We start from the raw sequence: 20,663 nt of genomic DNA on the forward strand, positions 1-20,663 counted from the left end.
GCACAGAGCCCTGCCACTTGCCTGCCCTGGCACCTACCTCCCCACCTTGTAAAAGGGATACTAAGAGTACCAAAGGCCTTGTAGAAAACAATAATTTCCCTCTGTTTAGCCCTTTTAAAGATGTAAAAAGCTTATTTAAAGCAATTGTAAGTAAAGACCATGCTTCCGAAGGCTCTCGTTATTCGCAAGATCCAAATGCAGTTGGCAAGAGATTAGTTCATGGTATATTGTAGTCATTTCTTAGGTGTCTTGGAACTAAAAATTGAAATCGGTGAGATTTGAAGGTATAAAAGTAGTCGAATGTACATCAAAAGACAGAATTGCATTAGCTTTTAAAATACGTTTTCATGAGAATTTCACATGTGCTGCCACAATGAAGGAAAGACACGTTTTCAGGAAGTATTTACAAAAATCAGCAAAATTTTTAAAGTTTAGGTGTTTTCTGATTTATATAAACTGTACATTATTTGTCTAAATTTCTACCACTCCTTCTTCACTTCAAGAAAACTAAATGATTGTTTCTTTTTATGCGTGGAAATTGCTTTAATATGGCTTCAGTACCTTAAAAAAAGGCCCAACTGCACCCAAACCCACAAATGTTAGTAAACAGAGAAACAGATCGTCTTACAAAAGTGGTAGGCTTGAAACAATAGTAATAATTATTATTATTTCCCTATGCGTTCAGCTAGAACATAGGAGCATTTAAAATGAGCCCTGTGTATTCAGTGCTTAAGACATATGACACGGAAATTACACTTTCAAATGACATTTAAATACCTTCAATGGTCTCTTCAGCTTGGAAAAAGTCAAGAGATATAAAATTAAGGCTGACACTGCTCTGGCTTCTGCCTTTCTCTGATAGTTTCTTCCTCTCCTGTATATTTGCAGCGTAGTCTGAGGTGATGATGGCATTTCAGCCCACTTTCAGTGTTGTTGGTTGAATTCACACTGTTAAATTCATTTTAAATGCTGTTTGACTATTCAGTAATCTATACCCAGAGCAGGGATGCTCTCCCTTTGTGGTGGGATGCGAGGTGGAGCGGTGCAGCGCTGTCACGAGCCCGGGAGCAGGCGCGTGGGCTCCCGGCGGGTTGATCGCAGCGCCGCTTTCATCGCAGCTGAAAATCAACGCCCCCAAACGCGACTGGGGGCTGTACACCTGAACACCTCACACGAGCGGCTCGGCCCGCTTTTCTGATGAGGCCAGAGCCGTGGCAATATCTGCGGGTCCTTGAAGTCGTGCGCCCCGGCACGGGCGTTTCTCGCCGACTGCTGCACCCCCAACGCTAATCTGCTGTGTCACTAACAAGTTGTATCATTTGAACCTTGCAGAGGAAGGCATCAATCATGAGTGCAAGCTGTGTAACCAGATGTTTGACTCTCCGGCAAAGCTCCTGTGTCACCTGATTGAGCACAGCTTTGAGGGGATGGGAGGCACATTCAAATGCCCTGTTTGTTTCACAGGTAAGACAGGGAGGCCAAGACAAGCCTCAGCATGCATGGCTTGATCCAGAAATGACACTCGGGGGATTTGTAAAATACTGTATTCGTTTCCTCGGGAAAAAGAAATACTGTGCTTGGAAATGTTCAAAATATCATCTGGCTGAAACCGGGGCTCGCTCCAAAGAGCAGCACTGTGGTGTTTGACACTGAGCAGCACTGCCGCATGCGGCGGGCTCTGCATCGCCCCCGCAATTCGAAGCATTTTAAATTGTAGCTTGTGGCTTGAAGGTGCGATGTGTTTCCAAGCGCAGGACTTGCAAGGTATCGCCTGCTCTTGCAAGCCCTTATTCACCTGAGCAAGGACCCTTTAAAGGCCAGGTAGCTCACAGTCCACTCACGGGGGTGAGGCTCACGTGAGTAAAGGTTTGAGAAGACCAAATTTTACAGCTCTCTAGTTTTGCCAGCTGCTCTCTCAGAGGTTTTTTTGAGGCCAGTTTGCTCGTGGTGGCACATTGCTAACTCCTGTCTGAGGGCCTGCTAGGTATTCCTTTGCTGTACTTCATTTTAAGCTGTCTCACCAGTGCAAATGATCTTGGGTGATCTTGCTTAAAGGATCTGCAGGATGCAGTTAAAGGCTGCCTTTTATATGCTCCTCAAAACAGCAGTTAACATCTACGTTTCCAAACTGCTTGAGAGATGAAGATCGCTTAAGTGTGACTGCGGACCTGTTGTCAGTAAAGGGGCACGGCAGCACCTGCGATTCCTTTAACTTCGGTGGGAGTAAGGCGAACCCACGCTTCTTAGGGTTTGGTCCACAATTTGAGAACCTGCTTTTTGTGTGAGCTTGGAGTTAATTTATCCTTTCCTGAAACGTGCTGTAAAATAACTCTTTGAGTGCGTGTGTTTAATTCTGCTGAAGAAGCTATTTTGACATACTGATGATCATTCATATAAAATGAGACAAAAATTAAATGAAACATATTTTTAACTACCTAAGCCTGCAGTTCAATATGTTTCACTTCCAAATTTCACTTGATAAACTCAGAATAATTGTCGATTCAAAATCATAATGCAGATGCTGTGATATTTGTGATGTTAAATCATAGTCTTTTTTTTATACTGAATGGACGACCCATTTAAAAGGTCTAAAAATTGTGACAAGGCTGCCCTTTCAGATTCATGTGTCTGCCAGAAATGCTGTTCTGGGCCACGTGTCTTCCAGCCATCACGGCTTCTCCTGGCCCAGTTGTCCTGCATTAAAAATGCATCTGATGCACCTGCCATGGGCCCAGAGCTCCCTGCAGGATTGGTGATGTCCTCTCTTTGGTCTGATGATTGAGTTCTTCCAGTTACCTGTGGACAGTGTTAGCTTTATGTGAAATATCAAAAATCCATACAGGATTTAGACTCTGTTAGAAGTAAGCTGACTGTCAGCCTGGAGACTCTAAATTGACTACTTGTAAGGAAATTCTGCTGAACCGAGTGTACTGGCACTTCTCTGGCAGGTATCCTTGGACTTTTCAGAGTCTTTGCTATCACAAAAGTGTGGTTCAAGACAAGATGCCTTATATGAAGCAATCTTAACTAATCATACTGTGTTGTTTCAGTTTTTGTACAGGCAAACAAACTGCAGCAGCACATCTTTGCAGTCCATGGGCAGGAAGATAAAATTTATGACTGTTCCCAGTGCCCACAGAAGTTCTTCTTTCAAACAGAGCTTCAGGTATGTTTACAACAGGAGTAAAAGCAAAGCTAAAGCTGTTGATTTCTCTGTGCAACCATCACCCTTGTGCAGCATTTAGAGAAGGTGCATACCCTCAGTATGATCTCTTATGCTCTTAAACAGTCTCTCAGTCTCCTCCCCGGGTGCTATCAGGAGAAGGGGGACTCTGAGCATGGCTGGAATAAATAAAATAAGACAAGACAGATATCATGATTCTTTATGAGTATTTCTCTTGACAGTAGCGTTGCTACATCCTGACATGTCTACGCCAAACACCTTGTAAATAATTTCTTTTTCTCTATTAATAATTTAGGCACTGATTAACATACAAAGACTAAGCAAATGGTAGGCTGCCCCCTCCCCTTCCTCACTGTTTAGTCAGAAGTAAAGGAATTCTCCCTACCGAGGTATGAAAGCAAAGCGTGGGTGCAGCTCAACACGATGCTTAATTAGAGGCTCCACCAAGTCACTAGCGCAGTAATAAGCTGCAGGTTCTGCAAACCAGGCGTTGCATTCCCTGGCAGCACCGGGGGCCGCAGCCACAGCAGTTTTAGCCCCTGCAAAGCCGGTGCTTGGCTTTCACCCGTTCCCGGGTGCAGCAAGCCTTTCGGAGGGGCCGGACCCTGACCTAGGCACGCTGCTGCAGCCGCTCTGGGTGCCCTTGGAGCCATGCTGGTGAGGCTGGGGTTTAAATCACGCTGATACCTTTGGTGCTAAACCCACCTAGGTGCTGAAACCTCCATGGCGTGTGTGCCTGATACCTCGCGGGGAATGGGCCGCCGGAGCTTGCCCTTCCAACGAGCTTGCAGGGGGGTGCCTGCCCTGGCCGTCTTCCTCAGGCACACCTTACCTGTGCAGCACAGCCACCAAAATACTGCTAATGTCCCCTGGCAAATGCAGCCTTTTTATAGAATGGTACCGTATGCCTCATCTAAATCTATTAGCTTTATAAACCATGATTTACTTAAACTTTGGAGGGTTTTTATTTATCTTGCTGAATTCCCAAGCTGCTGCCTCTTGTGTCGTGCTGTCATGCTGTGGAAGGATGGTTGATCTTTTCACTTTGTTGATTTTATTTTTTTTTCTCCCAGGGGAATCTCTTCTTTCCCTTGTTCTAGCAACATGATTTGCATAAGTGTCCAAAAGTTTTAACTATACCTTGTTAATATTTTAATAAAGTCAGCAGATTTTGGGTTTGTGTGTTCTCACTATGAACGTTTTATGAAGGCAACAGTGGCTTGCAAAGCCGGCTCTGATTTTTCCTCCCATTTTTCCTTTAAAGTGGTGTTTGGTCAAAATGCCAGCACAATTAAAATGGGCGCACTGGCTTCCTAGGTCACTACATTAACCTTTAAAATCAGATGGTCAAATAAAGAGAACCTTGTTAAATTATAGTCTTAACAGCGGCCCATTTTTTGCAATTAACAGTTTTAATTACATAGTGTTTCAATTCTGAATTATTGTGCATTGCAAAATTGCTGCAAAGAGCAGCTTTAATCAGATAAATTATGATTGTAATTTTCCAGTTTTTATGCAGGATTTGTGTGCATTTAAAATTTCTGTGCTCATAATAATTACACGAGTAGTTTTGAATGGTGTTGGCTGAATGAAAATTCAATACTTAGCTGCACAGTTTTAGTCTTTATTTCAGTGGTGACTCAGAAATGTGTGTTTACTTGATGCCAGGGATTTTACTAATTCAAGTACCTGAGCCAAGGAGGACACAAAATGTGTGTATAAATCAGTTAGAAATGCTCAAGACTTTTGAACCAGTCTGCCTTGGCACGGTTATCTCATCAGTTTCTGATGTGTAAGCTGCCTGCTCTAAATTCCTCAACTGTTGGTTATATTTTTGTTGAGTAATGAAGATCTGGTATTATTTTAGTGAACCAGTTGTTCAGCTGCTAGTTAGGGTTAAATCTGCATAAACCTTTCAGTCTCTTAACTATGCAATTGTTCTTATGTGGGCAAATCACCATCCATCAAAGGGTTCTGCTTGATGAATTTGACTTTTCAGTTCTGATCTTGCTTTCCCACTGGCGTAAAATAACTGGTGTCAAAATCTGAACCTACCCTTTGTTTTACTTCTTTGTATTTTTAAGTGAAACCACAGAAAATACTTCTAAAAAAATTGAGCATTCAACTATTTCAAGAAGAAATTCAGAGTAGGGTACTTACGGAAAACCAAGAAAAACAGGGAGGGTGGGGAAAATGACAGGCAGCGCAGGGAAAATGTAACTTTTTAGAGATGTCATGGAGCAGCGTGAATTAGCCCTGCTGATTTGTGAACATTTCTTTAAACAGTTAGGGTAAACACCAAGTAAGCCCAGAAGGGCATGTGTGTGCCATGTGATGAGAAACGTTGCCGCTGTAAACGTACTTTTAGGCTTGGTGCACGTACTGCTTCGGCAGCATAACCCTCTGGAAGCAATCAAACCCTCTTTTCACTTCTGAACTAGTGGTTGTACTTTAATATAGGTTTATGCTTTGAAGTTTACACCGTCTGTTGGAGCGGTAAAACCAACGCTTAAGAAAGCTCTAAGGAACTGAGCTCATTTTATAAACGGTGGAAATTCTGGTGTGAATCTGGAGTGATGAGTTAGTGAGGTTACCTTGATGATATTGCCAGAAGAAAAGAGAACAGAATGTTATTTAACTGCTTACATTATCTCATTGGAAATAAGGAAAGAAAACATGGTAAGGTTAAGTATGAAACACAAAGGAAACAGTATGTCTGATAACCCCACATACCTTTAGGGTAGAAGACGAAAGCCTGGCAGCTGCGCGTTTTTCACATCCTCGGTTTGTAAGATTGACAGCTATGAGTATGATGAAAATCTTCTGGAAACAAGTAAATTTATAGCTAATGTATAGAACACCAAGGCTATTGCATTTCATTCCCCCTACTGAAACATGCTTACTGAAACAAGTGTAGAGGTGAAGGTTTGGGGGGTTCCTCACGTGTAGGGCAGAAGGAACCCTTTCAAACAGAGCCCCATCTCTAGGACCCGTGTCAGGAGCTGCCGGCCACCGCTGGCATGCCTGCTTCTCACAGGCAGCTGGAGCCACAGCAGCACACAGGGCATCCAGAGGTGGGAAATGAGCTAGCTCTTTGACAACTGAAATTTTGGTCTTTACTATTTAAAACCTAGCAGGGAGCCCTGCCAACGCTGAAGATGGGTCAGAAATTATGACACATAATGGGTGCCGAGAGTTATATTTGTGGTGTTATTCACAGCTGGGAAATATACCTCCTCAATTGCTTGCATCAAGAATTACATTAAGCAAATTGTGACTGAGCAGTGATTTTCAGAGGAAACTTAAGGAGGATTTTCATAGGTACTCTTTTGCTATACTGCTTCTTCCAAGGAGCCATCACATAACCAATGAAGTATTTGTATTTAAAGGATTAATTCCTGCTGTTTGCTTGTGTACTGTTAATCATACCGTTTCCTCCTAAATGATTACAATTGATGAAAACTAAGGCAAGGGATATAATAAACAATGCGCAAATAATCCAGGTACCAAGGGAGCAGGGTACCTGCCAGGTCTTTCCTAGCACAGGTGTTCAGGTGTTTTATTGCCTGCTATGAATAAAGGGCTTTCTTTCCTGTTCAGATTTGGAGATATGTCAAACCACTAAATTAAGGGAGCTTCACCAGAGGAATTTGCTGTCATTTTAAGTGCCCAGTTTCTTTAAACGTACACATATCAAAAGGAGAGTGGCTACTATGGCTCATTGGCTAACACTGTGGTCTGTCTCCCTCCTCATTTCATTTTATGTGAAAAGCTGGCAATTTTCATATATCCATAAACAGGCATGAGCTGCTGCACAGAAATTGCACTCATTATATTAATAATGATTTACCATGAATGTCCTCCAGGGGCTTGATTTGGTCCACATCAAAGTCCTTGGGATTCTTTCCGCTGATTACAGCAGATCAAGCCCTAAGCAGGTTTTCTTTTTTTAAGTCTGCTTTTAACATCAGCTCGATGTTAGAGGCGTCTTCTATAGAGGGCTGCATCCTGCCCAGGCGAGCCGGGCACTGCAGCGAGCCACCACATCGTCTGATGTGGCCCGATGGGGGACGTTAAGATGCTGCTCTATACCTGTGGTGGCTTCCCTGGGAGTGGGGCAATGAGGAGCAACATCCCCAGCTGCTTACGCCAGTGGTCCTTGGGGCCATCTGGGTACAACAGTGTCCCCTGAAGCACGTGGGGAGAACAAGAGCCTCTTGGCTTGTATGTGACCCACCTGCAGCAGGAGGATCTACAGGGCTACAGCTAAGGGCTCAGTTTACCACCAATGGTCAGAGCACTGAAGAAAGACTTAAGCAATTTCAGGTCTGTAGCCAGCTATTCAAAATCTTTTAGTGGTTTATGTCTCCAGCTCCTACTTGAAAAATGGGCTTTACCTACTTCCTGGGGGTACAAGAAAGCTTGCTTAAATAGGAGTAAAATTTTTCTTCCAAACAGCCCTATGTGCTTGTAACAGTCTGAAATACCTCAGTGCTTCTGGGCTCCAGCGTCCATGCAGTCAGTGAGAGAAAAGCAAATCTATGGTATGTTGATGAAGTTGCAGAAAATATTTTTCCCTGGGGGAGAGTGTGGATGGCAGGACAAATGGGACCTGAAATGTGGCTCTATCTCAAGGCAGTACTTTCACTTAACGTAACTTTTGCTGTATTTCAGAACTTTTGTGTGACTTAGATGTTAAACACCAGGAGTTTCTTGCTGGAAACAAACCACAAGCTCTTTCTAACTTTCATATGAAGCACCCACAAAATTATGTGTAGAATTAATTTTCTGCAAGTAAAATCCATTTTTTCTTTTAAACAGTATTTATATCTTTACATTTTGGTTGTTGATAGGCTTTTAAAGTCTGTTATCTCTCTTTCCCTTTTTTTTTTTTTTTTTTTTTTAAAGGAGGTTAGTCCTCCTTTAAAATCCTGAAAATTACCTAGTCAGTTATCCTAGCAGATTTGGCTAGTGTTTCTTAAAAAATGTTGCTATGGTGCTTGGAGTATTGTTAAATTTTAATTATTAGTAGTTACAAAGCTAATAAATTACAAGAATACCAAAATCTATTCCAGCCATATTGCTGGGTTTCATTCAGACGCAGTCAGATAATTATAACTAACAATAATTAAAAATTAAAAGTGCTGTAGGCACATACCCATCATGTTGAGTCTGTCTGCCTGAACGTTCTTTATGGACTGCAAAACCGTAAGTTTTATCTCTGATCTATTGTCACAGTAGGGAAGAATTTTACCTATTAGGTCTCTGGTTTTCAATACGTATGTTTAAATTCAGTGGAGGAGGAATATATGGCTGTTTAAAAATTTGGGGTTAGGAACAGGCTCTCATAAGGACCAAAGCGAAGAAACTCCATCGCAGACTACGTGGGGCTGTCGCTGGGCTCTGCGGCAGCTGCGGTTGAGGTTCTGTGCAGGTGATGCTGGAGGTGTCCTGGGCCTGACATCCGCCGAGGTTAATGCTGTTTGTCAGAGCAAGGGCTGCTCATGCTCATGCACCTGTGTGATTTGTCGGCACCTTCTTCCCTAGCACGAAGTGAGGTGGTGTTTCCTGCGTCTGGGGCTGGGCATCTGTTGGAACAGCCACGCGACCCAGACCGCAGCCTCTTTGTGTGGCCAATTCTGCTGAAACAGAGGATGGTGCAGAAATCTTGAATTGCCCTGTGTTTGACGTAGCGGCAAGGTGTAGCATTTCTTCATTTGGAAGGATGATTCTGATCAATATATTGCTGCATTTTTATCATTCCTGAGGTCTCTTCAGTGAGACGCAGAAAGATCTCTCAAGTCTGCAAAGACTCACCTGAGATGAAGCTTGGAAATGTCTGGCACTGGAGTAGCATGTCCCATAACAAAATACCCTCCTTCATTTCTTACACCGTTAACGCCGTTCTGTGGCTGGCCCTGGCTAACAAAGTGTACGCAACTTCGCATTAACATGTGCAGAAAAGCCAGCAGCGATGCAGAGCAGGGGAAAAAAAGAAGGGAGCCAGGTGAAAGGCATCGTTTCAGTCATTAATGCACTTAAGCGCACCCAAGTGTCAACATGTGTGATCAAGTGTAAGGAGGCATGTCGTTCCAATGTGGCAGCGCTGGCACACAGAAGGGGCTTCCTACAGCAGAGATGGCACTTGGATCCGGTGCTCAGGCTGCCCAGCTAAACCCGTCGTTGCCTGTCATCTATGCCCTAGGGCAAGGGTCCAACCAACTTTTGCGTAGGCACCATGCCATCCCAACAGATGGGCAGGAGTGTAAGCCGCCAAGAGACAATGTATATGCATCAATTGTGTTTATTGAAAGCACAATTCCTGGCTGGAAATGTCCAAATGTCTATTTATTCTGAGATAAGATGCCTTTAGTTAATGGATATGGAAATGCAGCCTAGCTTTGAACTAATTACTTTATATACATTACAAAACATAACGCAGACACGCAAAGGTAAGATGTGCTGATTATGAGGAGCCCGGTTAAAGGTCTGTCATGACACACAGAGTCCCTCCTAAAATTGACTCGACGTGCCAAAGTACTACTTGCCTCTAAGTACTGGAGACCAAATTTTGTAGGATCTGCACATAACTATACAAATCGCTGGCACAATATATAACGATGTGCAAGGAGCCAACCTTTTACGCTTGCAGGTTTTCCTTTGCACACAGATGTCTAAGCTCACCTCCCCTCTTAGTGGTGGAAACCATTTTTACTTGTGTGGGTAAATGAGGATGATACGTTAATCCAGACCGAAGCTAGACCAGTTTACACATCTGGTAAAACAAACCTACACAAGAGGTTTGTTTTCCATGTGACAGAAAGAGAGAAAAATCATATAGTATGCTTTTATATTTGACAACATTGTTGCCCACCAAAAAGAATAATTCATGGAAGCATCCAGAGACGAGTCACAGATTAAAGGGTGTTTCCTTCCCCTACTTGTTAGGTTTATTCAATTAAGTCTTGTTAGTGTTCTTGAAAGATGTGCTTTAAAGACCTTTCTGAATATACAATTTGGTATTCATAAAGATCCAGGCACACTATACGTAAATAAATAAAGCAGGAATGTTTCACTTCCCGATATATTAATACATTTCCATCTTCTTGGAAACAGAGCACATGGGCCATGTTAAACATCCATCCTTGACCAAAAGGAGGAAGCACAGGAGAAGAAATGAGAAATGGAATTTCTTTCGGAAAGACCAGATTGCACTCTCTGGTCTGGCAATAACAATTACTAATGACATTTAGAGAGAAATTAAGGATGAGAAATGCAAGTTGGCATTTCAGCAGTGCCAGTCAGTAACATTGCATCAGAGCTCACAGGAGACATGAGAAAAAGTTGAGGGATGGAAAATTAATTTTGTTATGTCAACAATTAACAAATACCTTTTCTTCATTCTTTACCACACTATCACGAATTACCACTGTGATAGTATTTAGCAGCTCCTCAGATGAATGAAATAGCACTTTGAAATCCTTATTTCTGGTGTCAAATGTACACGTTTGTGTTTTGCTCTGTTTTGTTGAACAATGAATGATAGAAAGAGGTTCAAACTGACCAGGGAGGGAGAAAATGAGCTCTCGAATGTGTGGTAGCAAGAATATTCTGTATGGATGGCCTCTCTCTGCAGATCTCTGTTGTTTTTATAACCGTGAATGAATTGAGCTTACCAGCACTTTATCTGAGGTTGTTTTTTCCTGTTTTACGAATTTGGAAAGGCAGAGGTTGAACACTATATCCAGATCCATGAGGAAAATTTTGGAGGAGCCAGATGTAAAGCCCTGGAAGCCTCAGAGCAGCTTTTATTCAGAAGTCCCTCATACGTTCACAAGATGAAACTCCTGTCCCCACAGGAAGGTGGTAAGAAGCCCCGTTTCCTGCTGCTCTGCGTAGAGCCACAGAGCAAAGGGGCTGCAAGCTGCAGGTCTGCCAGCGGGGCCATCGGCACAGCTGGCTGCGCAGGGACAATGTCCTCAGGGACAGCAGATCCAGGCACCACTGCTCGGCCCTACCAGGCTTGGTAGCACATGCCTTTCTAAGCAGGACATAGTCCTTAAACGAGAAACAGAACATTTTTGCAATATGTAGGCAAATAAAAAATTTTTTGTTTTGTTTTCTCTCCAGAAAGTCTTGTCACAATTTTTCTTTGCTGGTGGGAAGAGATCTCTAGTACAGCCCCTTTGATTTTCTTCTGCTGTAGTAGGAACGTAGGTTGGGGTCTGAGCACCGATTAGCTCCGTTTCCTCCTGTAAGTGTCGCTAGCATCCAAAGGAACTGACTTCAGTTGTCACAGGAAGAGGGATGCTGCACTGGAAAGGGCAGAGCATAAACATTATTTAAGGAAAATAGTGGAGCTTGATCAGCCTCTGTTTTAAAGAGCTCATTGAAGGTGGTGTACAGCATCCTTTTAAAAGTTCAGTCTCTTCATTTGCTTGCTGCTAGAGCAAAACGGGGATGCTTGTCCAGACATAACAGTATATGCCTGAGTGTTTTCACAAGAAATGTCTAGATCATTAAATATAATAGGTCTCAGCTGCAGTTTTGATCACTGAAGCATGCACACAATTCATCACAGCAAATTAGGTACGTCTTTGTAACTTATCTTTCTGCAATTTGCTGGCACTTTTAGAGAGCTGAAACTTATATTGTATGTGCTGCAGAAGCCATTTCAGATAAAATATTCTGTGTTTATTGTTGGAGAACAAGGATTCACTAATAACAAAAACATGGAGCAGTGTATATTTCTGCTCCTGCATCTTGCAGAACCAGCAGTAGTACCAGCAGAGATCCCCAGCCACATTCATTATTTATATATTTTAGTGAATTTCTTGTCTGCAGTAAAAGAGATATAAGCCTCAACATCAGACTGTTTGTGCCAAATTCTATCCTACAGCCCATTCAGAAAACCTGAGGCAGCCGTGGTTCTCAATCATTACACAGCCCATTTATCTGATTGGAGTTTTGTCCTCTCTGCCTTGCTGAAATGTTGCTTGTTCTTTAAAAGCTTAGTTTGACCTTTGGAAAGAAAAGGCATTTGCTATTTTAATTTTTTTTGAGAGAGAGAGAACCAGAACCTACTTAAATGGAAATTGGCATTCAAAAGCAGCACAGTTATTGAAAAGCATTTACTTTATTACTAGAAGAGAACAGACGCTAGTGGGCTCGAAAATTACATTTCAGTGGATTCATCAGTTTCAGTCACTAGTTAGTCTGTGAACAGATGGATATATTTGTAACAGTTAACAGGAATTTATACCCTGGATTTTTACATTTGCCTTAAGAGCACTGCTGTCTTAGCTGCTGACTAGAAGGATTTGGAGATATATTTTATTTGTTTTATTTTTCTGAAAGAGGATATGGTTGTTTCTAATTGCAGAGATTTCTTACACCATAGAAAGCGCCTCAGTTTTCAGAAATGTGAATGATATATAGCTACTGTGTGAGAAAAATGTTGTAAAAGAATCCCCTAGTTTGGCTGCTGCAGAAAAAATAAACATCTCGGCCTAAACCTAGATAAACCCCCATGGACTGAGAAAATCATTTTCAATAACCAGATATTTTTAACTCTGTGTATGAAGGTAGTAATCACAGTCGCCTGTATTTGCATCTAGGGTCTGCCACAGTCTAATTGCTTGTCTCTTCTTTCCCCCCGAAATTTAAGGCTACTGGTTAACAGAGCAATGCATTAAGCACTCCATCTCCAAAATAGAAAGAAATACTGCCCTAGCCTCTACCATGTGGCATCTTTAGGTTTCGGGGATTTCGTTTAAATCTGAAATTTATGTCCAGGAGAAATAAATTATTAGATTGTAAAAGCAGCTGGGGAGGGAGTAAATATAGTCTCTTTTGTCCTCTATATCATTTCCCCAGGAAGATAATAAATGTATGGCAAGCGTCTTGTGTTTCCTCAGTTGTACAAATGTTGTGTGTATGTTGTATTTCAGACGTGAAGCCTAAATTCCAGACAGGAAATCCTGGAGTGATACTGTACTGCTGTTGCCTACTGCTGTGGTGCTGGCGGAGCCCCCATCACTTTTACTGTTAGAAGGAATTTGAAAAATAGTTTCATGAAGAAATTTAAAAGGCCTTGGGTGTACCTCTGATTTGCTGAGTAAGAGATTTAGGGTGTAATCCTAGGGTTTATCTTCGCAGCCAGTGAAGGGCAGCGGGAGCAGCAGCTCCAGCCCTGGCTGCTGGAGCGAGCTGAGGACGGGGGTCCTGCCCTGTGGCCCAGTCCCGAGGGCCAGTTTTCCCAGGGTGATTTTAAAGAGCACGAGAGAGACTCCTGCTAATTCTTCATTGCCTTACCTGTTCTCATCGCTCTGCGAGGTCAGATACGTGGAGCAAGCATGATGAGTAGTCAGGAGAAAATGGGGCCTGATAAGAACAAAAGGAGAAGGAATAGTTAGAAAGTCAGTCGGTAACTTGCCTTTCTGCAGCTGGGCTGTGTATAGGGCTGTCATTGCCTGCAGCTCCGTGCTCTTGTCGGGAAGGTTGTCGGTATTTTTAGGCCAGCCTACTTTCAGGGACCTGAAAGCAGCCCTGGAGCAGCCTTGCTGGTCGCTCTTTCTGAAGTTGCTTTCAGAGAAGTATATTCAGTCATATAGTAATGTTGCGTAATTAATACTCTGCTTTAATATCATATTTTGAGAGTAGTTTTATATCTCCCTTTGACCAGAGGGGAAAGGAAGAAAGGTAAAATAATTTAGAATACAGCTTGTTTCCAGATTGTGCCTTTTCTGTGATTTCTGCTTATGTTAAATGAAAACGGGACGGGAATGTTTGATGCATGGGCGGGATGCACGCGTGCAGTGACCCGACTTGGGCAGTAAATGCTAATGGATGGATTGCTAATGCTGTCTTCTTTCTTCACGTTTCATGTTAATAGAATAACTTGCAATATACTAAACTGTGCAACCTTAATGAGGCGATGGGGCTTTGTTGGAAAAATCTAGATGATAGAGATAAGACTGTATATGCTGATGGGATCAGTACAGAGACAGCTCACAGCTTTGTGTAAGGTCAGCTCGGGTTCAGCGAGGCTCCGTCACCCCAACTCCGCATGAGCCAGCCCAGATTTGGCAGCAGCCGTCCTGAGCTTATCAACTTAGCCGTGCTTGAGCTGATTCTCTGCAGAGTGTCTCGTGTGTCTTCTGTGCCGTGTCCTGGGCAGGCAGTACAGACACCCCCAGGTCGCCTCTGTGCAGAGCACGTCCGCAGAACCAAATTGCTCCGGCTTTGCACCGTGCAGAAACAGCCAAAGTGCTGCCCGCGCTGCGCCAGCCCTGGGGGAGAGTCCTGCCTGGCCAGCGAGCCTCCTCATTTGTTTCTGTTGCACAGTTAAACCTGAATAAATTGCCATGGGCATTGAGTTTTGACTGCGTATAGCGTATCTGTCATCGGTGCATTACATTACTGTGTCTCCAAAAGGAGCAGAGAGGAGGTTTAGAACATATTTACTTCTGAAAAATTCGCCCTCCTTTGGGGCCGACACACGCTTTTAGTCTTTGCATGAAATCACGGTTGTTTAAAATGTAGCATCTTGCTGCTTAGAAGTCAGATTTTCGTAAGGCCAGTGACACTGTTGTAATGGAGTAGCACTGGCTGGAAAATCCCATTTTTTAACAGTTACAGTTGTTTCACACACATACCACAGTGATGTTGCCTCGCTATTTTGTGTTGTGATGTCTTGGAGGAGACAGCTCATGTTGGTGATATTTTGGCCCCTCTTTTTCTTCCGCACTGCTAGCTCCTCGGGGGTTAACTCCTCAAGGCAGTGGGCAGTGGGCTGAGCACAATCCTGTCTGCAGATTTCTGCTCTGCTGGTGGCATGTACGCTAATGGGGAGGCATGTAAAGTACTTCTATAAACTGTGGCCTTGCTATTTTATAGCAGAGGGACTTGCATTGGAGGATTTTTATGCCCCTTTTGAAATTAGAAACCAGCAATAACGGCCATTACGTTCAAGGCAACAGGTCACTGACCAGCCATTTTGTCAGCCCGAGCAGTATGTGAGCGCCACGTGACAGGAATATTTATCTACCTCTAAGAAAAACGTATCCATGACACAAGGCAATACAATTTGTCGGATCAGTATTCCATTAGAGGGAATTCTACTTTAGCTGCTGCTTTTTAAAAGAATTACCAGTAGAAGGACTGTGAGATGCTGTGGCCTAGCTGCAGGCAGGCACGGCTCGCGTGAAGTCCGGCTGTCCGCACTTGCTTATTTGGTCCGAGGAACTTGGTTCAGCTGCAGCTCCCGACATTCAGTGGAGGATGTTGCCTAAATGAAGAGTGCAAGATGTGCCCCCGTTAATGTTTGCATTAAAATTCACAGTTGAGGCTGAGACTTTTATACCTGGTCCTTAGCACCAGGAATGTCGAACTGGTGCAGGAAAAAAAGCTACAAAAAATCAGATGGTGTTCAGTGACCCTTGCCATACCGAAGAACAGCAGGACAAGTTAAGGAGCCAGTTTTAGGTTCAACTTTGAATTTCCTGGCTTTTGTTGGTTATATTCCCATGGAAACGGTCACTCGAAGCTTTTGTCTATGCGCTTTGACTGGTGACTGCTAAAGATACTATGTAAAGTGTTTCCCTTTTGCTCTAAGTATTTTTTGAGAAAAAGAGTATGAGAGGACGCTGTCCTGGTCCTATAATAAAGACCAAATCAGGAAATTATTTCGTGTTTATAGAAGAGTCACAAAGGGTCCCATAATGATGATGCTAGCCCTCACAGAAATGAACAATTAACTGGCTTCTGCAATGTGATTTACCTTAGATCAAGGAGAGATTAACAAGATATGCTTCAGATAGGCTTCAAATAAATCAACAAGTTATGTTTTCGAGAGGAATACCTAAGAAGGATTCCTGGAAAATGTTTTTCCTCTTGCAAATGATTTTGAAACACATTGCTTCCCTGAATAGGACCCATAAGTAGATAAAAACAGGTCAGCACTGGATCGTGTACTGAAGTCTTTGGTGTAGCACAGGCAAAGGAGCATACCTGTGGGCAGTAGATGCTTTCTCCGATTAGTGTGTGGCTTAGATTTGAAAACGGTCTGGAAGCGAGGTGTTTGTGTTCATTAGGACAGCTTTGGAAGGTTACTTCGAAGTCGGGCGAAGGGCATGCGTGCTGCTGCACAGCGAGTGGGTGACCTGCGGGACCAGCACCCCAGAAAAACACGGGCTGACCAAGCCGAGGATAAAGCACCAAGTGCTGTCGGCAGAGCGGCGTGCTGGGATCCTGCAAGCCCTTTTCTGCTCTCGGCATCAGCAACGGCTCTGGGATCCAGTCAGGGAGAAACGGTGGGGCTGAGGGACGAGTGGAGGAATTCTAAAAATATTCTCGTTTTATGCACTTCTGACAACAGTAATTAAATTTATCCCTCTCCCTTTACATGTAGGAAGTGTAAGGTTCTTCCCTCAGCTTATTTTGATCTTGCGCATGGCATACTGTAGACTATAAGTCACAAGGACGCTGATAAATTTGCATTTCTGAGTGAAATTCTCAGGAGCGTGCAGTCCCTCGGGACAGGTATTATTAGCTCCCTGGTTTCATTGGGTGCCTCAATGAATCATGGTGTGTTTACGGCTAGTTTCTCTAACAGAAGACTCGGTTATCTCTTAGTAATGTATTCTCCTGCGGTTTTTATTTCCAAAGTGCCGTGGTAAGGAGATTTTCCCAAAGGCTTCAGTTTGCTTTTGTGCTTCAGCATTTTACCCAGTGTTTTTGGAAGAAGCGTATAGACTTTTCGGTGAGGTATTTAATTGAATATGAGAGGCTATGCCAGGCCTAGGCTCGCATTTGGAGTTCACTTGTAATAGGCTCACCTTGGCTTATTCTGAGTTTTTAGAGAAGAATAGAAAGAGATGGCAGGTCTAGAAGACTGATGATACAGAATTATTAGTCTCAAGTGGAAAGGGGAGAGCATGGTAGGTGAGTTGTCAAAGTCTGATTAGGACTAAACAACCTGAATTAAAAGAGAAATTAAATTCATAAATCATCTAAAAAATCCTTAGCTGGTGTGAGAAAAGGTTGGCGCTGGGAAAAATAACTCTAAGAAAGGTATTTATATAAAAAGGTAATTTTTCAAACCCAGAATAACACCGAAATGCCTATGGAAATTCAAGAATACATTAAAATTAACAGAAGTGGTGTAAGTACAGAGATAAAACCAAGCAAGTATATTGTTGGGACGACGCAGCACGGCGGCAGAGCGCACAGCCCGGGGTGCAGAACAAAGGCAGGCAGCAGGGGCGGGGGTTGCTTCTGGGCCTGCCTGGGTCTTACAGACCAACACCTGGGCAGTTGCATTTCCATACAGAAACATGCCAGCCACAGAAAAAGATTCATTAATAAAAAAAGCAGACAGCATTTAGTCGGTCACGTGTGGAGCGGCTTTTTTTCCCTGTAAATACTTTACAAGTTCTGAATCTTCCCATAGACTCCAGACAAGTGCCAGGTCCTGGTCGCCGGAGGAGCCGGGCAGGTTTCCCGGGGTGGCTTGGGGCGTCCCCCGGGTGAGCGGGCGCCGAGGGGGCTGCTCAACCTCCCCAGCGGGTACAGAAACCCTGGGGGTGCCAGGGCCAGCTCTGTCCTGGCACAGACGAGTATTTCTGTGTCCCAGTACCAGTGAAAGGTGCTTTTGGCCCTGGCGTAATCAAGTATATGCAAGCGTCAGAGTAACTCAGATGCAGATGTTTTCACTGGAAATGGGCAACTTCGCTTTTCAGCTGACACCAAACCTCCAGGCGTATTTTCTTAGACACTCGAAGTGATTTTTATTTTTTCTCTTGGTTCAATAACTTGTAAAGGACAGCTTCCTAACTGCATTTGTTGAAGTGCCACCTCAAAGCGTGCTGACACGGGGACTGACTGACGCATGGCAAGTCAGATGCTCAGAGATGAAGGAAGCGGTAACACAGGCAGCCGTTTCCTTTCACAAAGGATGTGCCACCTTCCGTTTGCCTCTACCTCCATTTCAAGGGATTCTTCAAATAAAGAAGGGACATGTGAACCTGTCTTGCCTGACAATTTTTTTTTTGTTGAGTACCATGATAACTTGGAGTTCACTTGTTACGAGCATTTTATGTAGTGGGTGAAATACCAGGGGAAAGGAAAGTAGTAATACTGTTTCCTGAAAAACTAGGATCTAAACATATAAATGTCACTGGGTAAGAGTTACCTGAAACAACTGGAAGGGGAATTAACACCTGGTTTTATGGGAAACATTGGTTACCACTATCAGTTTTAATGAAGTGTATTAACTAAATTGTGTTCTGAGTATTCATTCAGCCCTGTTTATGGCACACTCTTGAGTACATTTACTGTTTGTCAGAAGTGCAAACTAGTGAACATATGAGGCTTTAAGACAGGCCATCTGTTAGTCTTAGACCCTTGGATAATTGTCAAACAGTTCTAAAAATAAGCACATACAAACTGCAAGGGGGTGCAAAGGTGATTTTTCTTTAGAGTCTGATAGCAAAGGGAACGTAGCAACCAGAAATTAAAAATAAAAATAAAAAGGTTTATCCTGTAAAGCAAACTTGCTCTCCTTTTCTCCCTTGCTCTCTCTGGTTTTCCCCCCCTCTCCTTCAGTTTGCTTTTTTTTTTTTTTTTTAATTTAGGTTTTTCCTTCTTGCTCTTCTGGGTCATGGCATCCCTTGAATGCCTCTCCAGTTTAGGATTAGAGCAGCACCAATTTAAGGCTCACAGCTTTCTGTAGAGAGCATAATCTCCAATGGCTAAAGCAAGGGTCATCTTGTGTCCTCTGCCTAAAGTAATCCCTTTATAAAGTCAAGGCATGAAGATTATCATCTTTATGGATTGCTCTTAGAGGGAAATAGTACCTGTGCACATACGTGTGTGTGCTTGTGGGTATATAATGAGGAATAATGGCTGAGAGATTTTTGGACCAGTTTGAATTCAAAAGATGCAAAACATTGTTTGAAAAAAGAATGCTGCAGATGGTATTTCATTTGTACTTCTGCTACTTCTGTTTGTAGCAGTTTGCAGGTTTTGTTTTGTCTTTTTATATATATGTGTTCAAATGTGAGAATTGAACCTTTGCTTCAAGTCAGCGCCTGAATCTGAAGTTTATTTTTTGTCTGGCAAGCTGCGTGTGTTGACAGTCAATGGAGGGATCGCTTCTCTTGGTCCCCCAGCCCTACTCCGTAAGGGGCAAAGGAGGGAGAATGGGGAAGGGGGGGCACAGCCCCAGGGAACCCCCAGCCAAGACCCTGATCCCTGGGCTTGGAGCCGGACGATGCCTGAAGGGGTGCCGGAAATCTGGACAGGGAGGTGGGGAGAGGCAAGGAGAGCCTGAGCTCTCGCCTGGGTCTGGTGGACCCCCTGCATGTTGGGAAAAATATAGGGATTAATAGAGATGATCCTCCGTGTCAGAAGATCAGGCAGCTGTGTTCGTGCATCACCCCTGGGTCGGTGTTTCCAGTCTCGGGGTGGTGGTTGCAGTCCGGGTGGTTTTGCAGTGCCACAGCAACCCCGGCGTCCCCAGGCACCGAGCCGTGGGGGCAGCCAGGGAGGCATGGGCTGAGCAGCCGGCTCCGGAGGAGCCACGTGCGGGCAGTAGGTGCTGTGTGCGTCCGCTCCCAGACGCCTGGCCTGCTCGTGCGCACGGGCCGCCCAGAGGCTAATCACCAGTTCAGTTTCACGTTGGCTGTTTGTCGCATGAATCTGTTATCGCCGTAATTCCTGTTGAAATGATTTGAGGAATGGTTTCTATTCATTTTAATGGGATTTGGAAGGGGAGAGAGAGGCTTTATAACCTTTCATCAGAGTCCCAATCTCTGTGTAACACTGCAGAAGGCTTATGAATTTCACTTGAGGGTGGTGGGTATCACCAGCCTTGTTGTGCCATTTCTTAACCTCTGTACAACATATGGTCTTTTAGGTGTATATGCTTACGCACCTAGACAGTGTACTTCTAAACGGCTGGTACAAAATATCTAAATACATAACAGATGCACAATGGCACTATAGACGGGATGTATTATGGCCCCAAACCATTATCACACCCCTCGCAGTTGCATTTTATTTTTTTCACCTGCTCCTGTGTAGTACACCTGTGACTTGTTGGCAGTGAACGTCGTTGCAGTGTGGGAGACTCCCAGCTTGACTGCCTGGCTTGGAGCTTTGCTCCATCATGTGCTGGTTTTTTGTGTGTTTTTTCTTTCAATCTTTATATAGCTTGTAAGAGTTCTTTGAACTGCTGTAAGTTATCGTTTTTCAAGCTTGATGCTTTCCTTCTTGACACAGTGCTCTGAAAATGGAGATTGTCATGCCAGTGTTTTCATAATAATGCATGTAGAAAAAACAGAGAAATATTCATTGTAGATGTCCTGCACAAATGGCTTGATCCACATCCAGAGGGCAGGCAGGGGGTGTCCCCAGGGAAGATCTGGAGAGCAATCAGTATCTACACAGACAATAATCAACCATTCTTTGAAATCTT

General features: G+C 43.6%; 1 protein-coding gene across 8 annotated transcripts in view; it reads left to right on the forward strand.

The window, feature by feature from the left end:
• The window catches only part of ZNF423 (zinc finger protein 423), a 234,904-nt gene that overhangs the window by 209,623 nt on the left and 4,618 nt on the right, over nucleotides 1–20,663 (forward strand). For all 8 annotated transcript variants that reach the window (XM_075161205.1, XM_075161204.1, XM_075161211.1 and 5 more), the window contains 2 exons: nucleotides 1,333–1,464; nucleotides 3,051–3,166. In XM_075161205.1, coding sequence (XP_075017306.1) covers nucleotides 1,333–1,464; nucleotides 3,051–3,166 — 248 coding nt within the window. The remainder of the gene's footprint in view (nucleotides 1–1,332; nucleotides 1,465–3,050; nucleotides 3,167–20,663) is intronic.

Source organism: Calonectris borealis, chromosome 12, assembly GCF_964195595.1.
Source record: "Calonectris borealis chromosome 12, bCalBor7.hap1.2, whole genome shotgun sequence".
In the NCBI taxonomy this organism is placed as follows: domain Eukaryota; kingdom Metazoa; phylum Chordata; class Aves; order Procellariiformes; family Procellariidae; genus Calonectris; species Calonectris borealis.